This window comes from Neophocaena asiaeorientalis, unplaced genomic scaffold, assembly GCF_003031525.2.
Source record: "Neophocaena asiaeorientalis asiaeorientalis breed wild unplaced genomic scaffold, Neophocaena_asiaeorientalis_V1.1 scaffold280, whole genome shotgun sequence".
NCBI lineage: Eukaryota > Metazoa > Chordata > Mammalia > Artiodactyla > Phocoenidae > Neophocaena > Neophocaena asiaeorientalis.
The window spans coordinates 4665609-4675048 of record NW_020185321.1 but is presented as its reverse complement, the minus strand read 5'-3'; the positions used below and the strand labels follow the sequence as shown (position 1 = coordinate 4675048).

The window sequence follows — 9440 nt, the reverse complement described above, 5'->3', positions numbered from 1 at the left end:
AGCATTCTGCAGCTGACTCGGGGTGGGGAGACTGGGGCAGGGGCCCTGGGACCACCAGGGGTCAGGTGGAGGGGCCGGGCCACTGCTCACCGGAGGCGGGCCTTGTTCCGGGCAAGGCCCAGGATGCAGTAGCGGTGGGCAGTGTAGAAGTAGTCTTGGTAAGGGATGCCCTGCGTCAGCACCTCTGAGTCCACCACACACCCGCCTGCCTGCGGGCCGTGCCGGAACAGCGTCTGCGGGGCCAGGGGAGGAACAGGGAGTCAGCGCCATGCCCCCCACCCTGGCCCCCGGCCGCCCCACCCGCTGGCCACCCTGCCTGGCACACCTGTGTCTCCACCACAGAGGCGCTCTTGGGCCCCAGCGGGTTGCTGATGGGAATGGTGTAGGTCAGCACTCGGCGCTGATGGCACTTGCTGTCCCCGCTCCAGGGGCTCAAGGTCACGTCTGGAGGATGGAGGGGCAGAGTGAAGACACCACTCTCCAGTCCTTTGCCCACAGGCTGTAGGAGACTCAGCCTTTCTGGAAGGTTCCAGTTCTCTGGAGACTTGCCTCCAAACCTGCACCTCCTCCCTGCCCCCACCCCGGTGTCTGCCCCATCTTCCCTCTGGACGCCCAAAACTTCACACGTTGATGATCCTCAGAGCTGGGACCTCTCTCCTGCCTACACTTCTCAGCCCTCCTGGGCCACCTCCTCTACTCCTGCAGCCCCAGTCTCCTCTCCTTACCAGTCCTGGCTTCTCCCCTGAGCCTCAGACCTAGGGTCCTGCCACCTCTTGAACACCTTCCCCTGGAAGTCCCCAGGGCCCCTCACACCCACTGGCCTCCGCATCTCCTCAAACACATCCCTCCTCGCCCCACTGTCCTCCAGGCTTCCTGCAGAGCCCTGAGCCTCGTCCTGGACACTCCCTCCCCGTCTATTCACTGACCGCCTGAGCACTGTCCTAGTGCAGCCCATCCTTGTCTGTCCAGGGCCGCTCTTCAGCCTCCCCGAGCTCCTGGCCTCCGTCTCTACCCCTGGTCCAGCGGTAGCTTCTTAAAGCCAAGCCTGACCCTGCCCCTTACCTGTCTACAACACTCCATGGCTCCCCAGTACTGCCAGACAGAGTCTGAGCTCCTCAGTTTCATGTGCCAGTCTCTCCAGGACATAAGCATAGTTTTGCGGGACTCGAGTGCCCCCAACACAAGGCATAGTCTCACTCATTCTGCAGGGGATTCTACGTGGTTCGTTTATATCAGTACAGAAGAAAAAAACAGAGAAAACTACCATCTGAGTAGGCCCTCCCCAACTTGAATCTCTTTTGCAGCCTCCCGAGCTCCCTGCTAGTCCCCTGCTCAGCCCTTCTGCCTCTGCTGGTGCTGTGGCTTCCCCTCTCCACACCTGGCCACAGGGGCCCAGCCGCAGGCGGCTTCTCCCAGTGCCAGCCTCCAGCCTCAGGATCTTTGCAGGTACCCTGCTGGGCTCCTGGACTCCTCTCTCCCACCTCCTCCACTTTCCCTAAGAAAGTTCCTCCTTCAGGCCTTAGTTTCAACGTCACATCCTTCCAGCAGCCTTTCCTAACACCCCCCAGACCACAGCCACCTCTGACATACACCCTTATCTGCCTGAGTATCTGTTTACTGCTGTTCTCACTAGATTCCGGAATTCATCTGTCCCGGTCTCTGCACGGGCCTGACAGAGTGCTCATTAACTTGTATTTATTAAATGCTTACTGTCTGCTACTGTTCTAGGCACTTTTCTAGTATTAACTCATTTAGTTCTCATGATACCCTGACAAGGCAGGTAACTAGTATCACACCCGCATCACACAGAAGAAACCGAGGCACAGAGAGGGTCCGCACCTGGCCCAAGTCCACTCAGCTGGTAAGAGGCGGAGCCCCTCTGGCCTCACAGACGCTGCTTTTAACTCCCCAGCCTGCCACACCTGATCTGCACAGCAGTGCCTGCCCGGCTCCTGGCCTGCCCCTCCTCACCCCCTCCCGTGTACCTTGGTCACCTCGGCCCCTGACCTGTGAACTTGCACTGCTGCAGGAAGCCCTGCAGGAAGGGCGAGTCTGAGAAGAGCATCTGCTGGAGCCGCTCGGCACCCACGTGGAAGACGGAGTTGATGAGGAGACGACCGGAGAGGTCGGGAAGGAGGGCCGCCAGGTCGGCTGGGCGACAGAGAAGGACAGGGGATGAGGCTGCCTGCGTTCCTCAGTTTCCCTCTGAGTGACTGCTCCTCCCCACTCCCAGGCCTTGTGGGGTGCCTGGGCCGCCCCGTCCTCCTGGACCAGAGCGGACACAGACACGGAGCTACTCAGCCCCCCTGCACCACAGGGTGGGCGTGTGCCCCAAGCCCAGACAATCAGAGCTACCACCATGGGTTCAAGGCGGAGCACACGCCTAGGCTCACGCACCTGCGGTCCCAGTGATGACAGGGGTGGGCCTGCCCATTAGCTTGAGCTTTCGGCCCCAGTGATTGGCTCAGGGGTGGGCGGATGGGGGTGTGTGTGTGTCCCAAGCCAGGCCATCAGCCACAGTGAGGGGCTCAGGGGTGGGCTTGCTCTCCAGTCAGAGCCAACCCTAGAGCTTTTGGTGCAGCCAGTGGGAGAACCATGCTTTCTCTCTGCTAGGCTTGTCTGGGGCAGGGCTGGGGCTCTTTCTGCCACAAGAGTAGAAGCTATCTGAGAATAAAGTTGGCACAGAGAAAATGGAAATGATGATGATGATATAATAACAGCCAACACTTACTAACTGGCCCAAACACTTTACCTGTGTTAAGACATTTAATTCTCTCAATGACAACACTATGAAGTGGGTAGTATTATTGCTAACCCCAGGTGAGGAAAATTTTTAGATGAGGAAAATGAGGCTCAGAGAGGTTGAATAATTTGCCCAAGTCACACAGCTGGGAAGCAGCGTGGCCAGGATTTGAGCCGATCCTGGCTTCAGAGCCCATACTCTTATCCACCCTGCTAAGCTGTCTGCAAAGCAGAGCTAAATACGGACAGATTTCTAACACCAGCATTTAAACGCCTTGCCTTAGCTGCCTACTCCGTGGGCTTTTCAGTCCCACGAGCCAGCGAATCCCTCGGTGCAGCCCGTGTGAGTGAGTGAGGTTTGTCACGTGTACCCAAAGCAAACGAATCGGCCACCTGCCTCACCTTCCTCCCCCGTGGATGAGGAGGAGTTACTCGTGTCTGTCAACAGCTCCTCACTGGGCAGCAGATCCAAGGGGCCCAGGGAGGCGGGCCCGTCAGGTGGGGCGGGCTCTGAGCTCGCGGGTTCGGCCACCGGGGTCACTGTCTGGCTGGAGGAGGCGTCTGGCTGGCTGTCTGTCTGCTCCTCCTTGTCTTCCTCTGCCTGCAGAGAAAAGCTTAATCCAGCCTTGTCCCAGCCTAAGGGCCCCTTGTAGACCCACATCCACCAGAAGGCTTCGAGACTGTAGGAGAACCAGTGCCGGGGAGGTCACGTGTAGCTCTTCGCTGAGCTACAGGGGGCCCTGGGGCCACCCAGACGAGGACTCCTCTCAGCCTCTCAGCCAGGCCTGTCCTGGATGCCTGGGCCATGAGCTTTCTTACGCCTGTCCTGTCCATGCCTTATCTGTTTGTATCCGACCTCATCCAGCCAGCCAGCCCTCTATCGGCTCTTCTGTCTCTCCTGCTTCCCATCTATCTACCTGCCCCATCTTTGCCTGTCTCCCTCTTTCCCTACCTGTGCCTAGTCTCCTTGCCCATCTTCCCAGCTCCATCCCATCCCTCCATCCATCCCCTCACTTACCCCTCCATCTACCTCTTCTCTATCCATTCCCCCTGTCCCCCCTCAATCTGTCAGTCTGTCCCTCTCTCTCCCCGGCACCACCCAGCACCGTCCTCGCTTCTCCACGTGCCCGCTCACCCCATGGTCTGCGTCACTGCTGGCCCGGGAAAGGCTGGGGGTGATGCGGCCACGGCGCGAACCTGCTGGGCTTGGCTCCTGGCTGTGGTCAGCTGCCCCTGAGGAGGTGATGTCGCTCAGGGCGATTACATCTCCCACTTCCTTGGGGCTCCTACAGAGAAAGAGAGGGAGTAAGACCGCTGCATCTTTGAGACACCCACACACCCTCCTGGTCTCCCGGACTTTGTACCCCCGCCTCAGTCCACCCAGGACTCCAGGAGCTCTGCACGCAGCCCCTGCTGTCTCCTCCCGACCCCCGGAACCAGCCTCCAGCTACCGACTCACCCTAGGCCATTCAGCTGCAAGGGGCAGACATAGTCTTCATCCTCGCTGGTGAGGCCCAGCTCTGAGCCGTAGCACTGATGCACCAGGTGCCAGAGCTCTCGGGGACTCAGCGTCTGGGCAGGCAGGACATTAGGTTGGCCTCCACCTTATCAGGGCCAGAGCCCTTCCACCCGCGCCCACCAGCCCTCAGCCTCAGCAGTTCCCCTGGTGTCCACAAGGGGGAGCATGACCTCCCATCCCAGACCTCTGCCAATCGCACTCGGCACCCCATCGCATAGGAGCCATTGTGCTCAGGAATTCTCCCTTAGGTCCTCACAATACTTCCACAGCTACAGGTTAAAGTTCCCAGTTTTACAGAGAATATGAGGCCCAGGGTGGAGAACTCGTGCTTGAGGTCAGCTCTGGGGTTCAGACCCAGCCAGACTCTAGAGTCAATGCTCCCACCTGCCATGCTGTCCTGCCCCCAACTACTTTCCCAGGTGTCCTCAGAAGCTACCCATGGCTGGAGTGGCTGGATGATGCTGATGAGATCTAATAGTAATAATAGTAGCAGTACCAGCAGCTGACATCCACTGAGTTGTTACCATGTGCCAGGCATTCTTCTAACCCTTTATGCATGCTAACTCAACAAGTCTTCAAAACCATTCTGTAAAGTAGGTGCTAATATTGTCACCATTTTAAGATAATGACGCTGAGGCACAGAGGTGGGTAATGTCATCCAATTAGGAAGTGGCTGTGTTGAGATGTGATCCCAGGGGGCTGGTCTAGCCCTGGAGCTAACCACTGGACTGCACTGCCTCCCACGAGCTGACATTTCCAAGCTCTATTCTAGGCCCAGCTCGGGTGCTGTGAAGGAGGGCCGGTCCCCATCTGACCAACGGGGTTCAGTGACTCGCACTCGGTGACGGGGCTGAACTCCATCCCCAGCAGTCTGGCTGCCCTTGTCCTCCTTGGAGACTTTGACACTGCACTGTCCCTCCCTCGGGCTCCTGCTCCAGTGCTCTCGCCCCTGAGGATGGCCACAGCTGGAGCTGCCCCTGAAGAAAGGAAGTGAGTTCAGCCCTGCTGGAGGAGTGGGTTGGGGCCTTCTGAGGTGCTACAAGCCAGCAGTAGCAGCCACTGTGTGATGCCTACCTGACATCTATCCACCATCCCTTCCTGCCAGCAGAACCCTGATTTGTTTGGGGTGAAAATCTTCCCCAGCCCCAGGGAATTATAACTCGCTTACATCAACTCATTTTTCCTTTGCCACATACCCAGCTTCCTGTGCAACCAAGGGTGATCACGTGACCAAGTCTTAGCCAAAGAAATACAAGGAGAAGTCTGCTAAAGGAGGCTTTCCCTTCCTGATAAAGGAATGCCCACTTTCCATCCATCCCTTTCTTCTTTCATGTTTGGGACACTTAACTGAGGGCATGACATCTGGAGCTGTAGCAGCCACCTGCAACCATGAGGCAACAAGCATGTGGACAAAACATCAATATGCAGAAGGACGATGGTGTGGAAAGATGGACAAGAGCTTGGGTCCTGGATGACATAGGGAGCCCTCAAATCTACCCTGGATTGCCTGCCTCCAGACCTCTTGTTACATGGGCATCAGTGTGATTAAGTGGACTCCGGAGCCTGACTGTAATGGGTCAGAATCCCAGCTCTGCCACAGAAAAGCATATGTGCCCATGGGCAAGGCCTTCCCTCTGTGCTTCACTGGTGAAATAAAGATACTAACCACACTGCCTTGAAGGGTGGCTGTGATGATTAAATAAGTTCATTCATGGAAGCTCAGAACAGTCCCTTGCACCCAATAGCTCTGTTAAGTGTTAGCTATTATGATTATTATCATCTGAAGTAATTCAGTGTCTGTTTGTTTAAACCATTGTCTGGCTGGGTTTTCAGCTACTTGCAGCTGAATGCATGCCACATAAACTCATGCAACCACAGTGGGCATTCCAGGAGAGCCCACTCAGGGCTGGCCCATAATAGATTATCAGAATGTGAAAAGTAAATGTCTGAAATCCCTTACTCAGAATCTTTGGGGTAAGACTTGATTCAAAATTAAGAAATTTGGGGATTTAAGAAAGATAATACACTGCCTATACTATAATACAGCACTAAAAATATCTATATTATATTTAGGATCCAGTAAGTACAGTGTATACCCGAGGTTCTCAAAGCGTGGTCCAAGGATTTCTGGGCATCCCCTGGACGCTTTTAGGGAATCCATGAGGGCAAAATTATTTTCATAAGTATGGTAAGTGTTACTAGTAGTATATCACTTGCCTTTTTCACTTTTATTCTCTCACGAGTGTACAGTGGAGTTTTCCAGAGACTATGTGACCTTATCATTGTTCTGGTGGCTAATGTAATGCGTGTTTGTGTATCTTGTGTTTAAAAATTTCCCAGTTTCAGGACTTCCCTGGTGGTCCAGTGGTTAAGCCTCTGTGCTTCCACTGCAGGGGGGCGCGGGTTCGATCCCTGGTTGGGGAACTAGGATGCCACATGCCACGCAGCGAGGCCAAGAAATTAAAGAAATAGAAAAGACACACTGAAAAACTTACTCTCCGTGGGAGGCCTTCCCACTGACCCACTGCACCACTACCTCTCCCAAACCTGCCCTTCTTCTGTTCCTTTCTCAAACTCTGAACACTTTAAAAACTTTTTTCCCAGTTTCAATTTCTAATACGGTATATATTGATAGATATACGCTACTTAAACAGAAGCCCTTTGGAGTCTACAATTATTTTAAAGAGTGCAAAGGATTCCCGAAAGTACGGAGTTTGAGGATCACTGGTATAACCCCAGTCATTCACATTATTTTTTGGTCCTCAAACACATGAAAAGTCCCATTAGTTGAGATAAATACAGACCTTTGTTATACAAGAAGCACACGTGGTGTTTTAAGTTTAAATTAATTAAAACTGAAATTAAATTAAAAATGCAGATCCGCAGTCACACTAGCCACGTTTCCAGAGGTCAACAGGCAAGTGTGGCCGGTGGCTACCATACCGACAGCACAGCACAAAACTGTTAGACAGTACTGATAGGGACTGTAAACCATGTCAGCTCAAGTCAGGTTTTGCTTTACCAAAAACCTCCCCGTCTTCGGAGAATTTTTGATTTGCAGGTGGTGACTAAGCGGTTGTGAGTACGCATTTCTCATGGGCAGGGTGTGGCACCGGAGACTGTGGCGGCCCCCCATGGGGGCCTATGGAAGAGCTGCAGGCACATTGGGTCTGGTGCCCATGGAGAAGAGCTGGAGGGGTCCTCCAGTTCCCCGAGTCCTGGTATCTCTGGCTCCATGGTCCCCCCACTGCAGCCCTCCCCCTAGCCCCCCTGCCCAGGATTCGCCCAGGCCCACCTTTTCAAGCAGTGCGTTCTGCCAGAGACGGAAGATGAGGAGGAAGCAGCGATCTCGGGCCCCAAAGGAGGTGAAGAAATGCTGCAGAAGAGAGAGGTGTGTGAGCCCTGGGGGAGAGACAAGGCTGGAGGGAGGAGGAAGCTCCACCCGCTGCACCCTGTTCCCGGCTCTCCATGCTGATATATGTAATCATTCATCCCTTCGCTCATTCCACAGAATATCTGTCCTGTGCCCAGCCCAGCACTGGATGACCCTGGAGTCACCACGATAAGGAGATGGCCCCCGGCCCTGGCCCCAGGGCTCACAGTCCAGAGCTCACAGCCCAAACTGGCTGGGCTGCTTGCGGGAAGCCCAAGGCACATTCCCAGTCTCCTGTGCCCACAGTGGGTGGCCAACGGATCCCCTTTTGGCCAAGAAAACACAAAGGGAAGTCTGCTTGAAGTCTTCCCGCCCCATTTCCTTCTCCAGTCCTGTCTGGGCCACTGGTGTGAGGCAGCCCTCTTGGATGGACCCTGAGGCAACAATCATGATACATGGAGCATCAGGGAAGGCTTCCCAGTGGAGGAGGCCTCTGAGCTGATAGAATTTTTCTGTTAATACTATCCCTGAACAGCTGTGTCAGGGGACAGACTGCAGGGCCTGAGACAGGAGCAGGTGCAGGAGTCCGGGTCAGAGACTGCAGGAGCCCATGCTGGGGCTGGGAGAATAAAGAGAAAGGGAAGATGAGAGAAGCTGGTTGCTGAGTCAACAGGGCTCTGGGTGGTGGGGAGGAGAGAGGAGCCGGTGAAGATCGGGGAGCCCGGGGCCCCTGTCTGCTGGTCCTCTCGTTAACCTTCTCATTCTCCGTGCAGATCTGGATGGCGTTGGGGATCAACTTGGCCGTCTTTTCCTTCTTCAGACACGTCACTTCCTTCAACTGGATGGAAATCTGAGGACAAAAGACAAGTCAGAAGGGGCCAGGGCCCTGCCCGCCCTGGGGCCCCTCCTCGTCCCAGGTCGGTCAGCTCACTGTCGTCTCCCAGCGGAAGATGTTGCTGTAGAAGCAGATCCAGTTCTCGGAGAGATAGAGGCGGCCCTGGAGGAGGATCTCGCGCTGCAAGGCACAGGAGTAATCTGAGGCGGCCGAGGGGAGAGACGGGCAGACACCCGAGTCACACGGCTGTCCTGGCCGCTGGGCCGGCACATGCGGGAGGGTCAGGAGGGCAGAGCTGGGAGCCCCGGGTCTGGCTGGCAGGGACTCACCCACAATGAGGCGTTCGGCTTCAGGGAGCTTGCTGAACAGTTTACGGAAGTCCTCATTCCGCTGCTTGTACGTGGGGCTCAGCATCTGGGGGAAGTTTGGGAGGTGAGAACCGGGACAGGGGGCCACACCCCTAATTCTGTCCCCCAAAGCTCCCAGCACCCCTCAGTCTCCTCAGCCTGGGAGGAGCCTCTCTGAGGCTTCAGTGTCTAGCTCACCTCTGGCTCCTACTGCCTGTTAACACAAGAGTAACCATAACGAGAGCCATTTACTGATTGCTACCTAAGCCAGGTCCCGTACCACGTACCCACCAGTATCACTGACTCTCAGTGAATGTTCCCTTCAGTCTAGTAAGGTCAGAACTGTTTCTCAAGGAGAGAGAAACCCAGAGAGGTTAAGCAACTCACTCAAGGTCACAGAGCATGTAAGTAGCAGCATAGGATGTGACCCCCAGGTCTGCTGACCCCAGCACCCACTCCATGACTACTGCAGCCAGGGGCCCCTGGCCCAGCACCTGTCCCCCTCCCTCTCATCCTTCCAGCAAGGCCCCCTGCCCCGATACTCACACTGTACCAGCTCTGCATCTTCTGTAAGAGAAAGGAATGGAGACAGAATGAGCTTCGGGATGCCCCTGCCCTCCCACC

The 9440-nt window shown here is 55.5% G+C and overlaps 1 protein-coding gene across 1 annotated transcript in view; it reads right to left on the bottom strand.

The window, feature by feature from the left end:
- The window catches only part of GRAMD1A (GRAM domain containing 1A), a 14135-nt gene extending 4755 nt beyond the window's left edge, over positions 1 to 9380 (bottom strand). Inside the window, exons 1-11 of the mRNA XM_024733847.1 lie at positions 9363 to 9380; positions 8799 to 8883; positions 8566 to 8669; positions 8389 to 8484; positions 7557 to 7637; positions 4202 to 4314; positions 3878 to 4028; positions 3145 to 3343; positions 2008 to 2151; positions 326 to 444; positions 91 to 233 (exon numbers count right to left, since the gene is read on the bottom strand). Coding sequence (XP_024589615.1) covers positions 91 to 233; positions 326 to 444; positions 2008 to 2151; positions 3145 to 3343; positions 3878 to 4028; positions 4202 to 4314; positions 7557 to 7637; positions 8389 to 8484; positions 8566 to 8669; positions 8799 to 8883; positions 9363 to 9380 — 1253 coding nt within the window. The remainder of the gene's footprint in view (positions 1 to 90; positions 234 to 325; positions 445 to 2007; positions 2152 to 3144; positions 3344 to 3877; positions 4029 to 4201; positions 4315 to 7556; positions 7638 to 8388; positions 8485 to 8565; positions 8670 to 8798; positions 8884 to 9362) is intronic.
- Between the last annotated feature and the right edge of the window lie 60 nt (positions 9381 to 9440).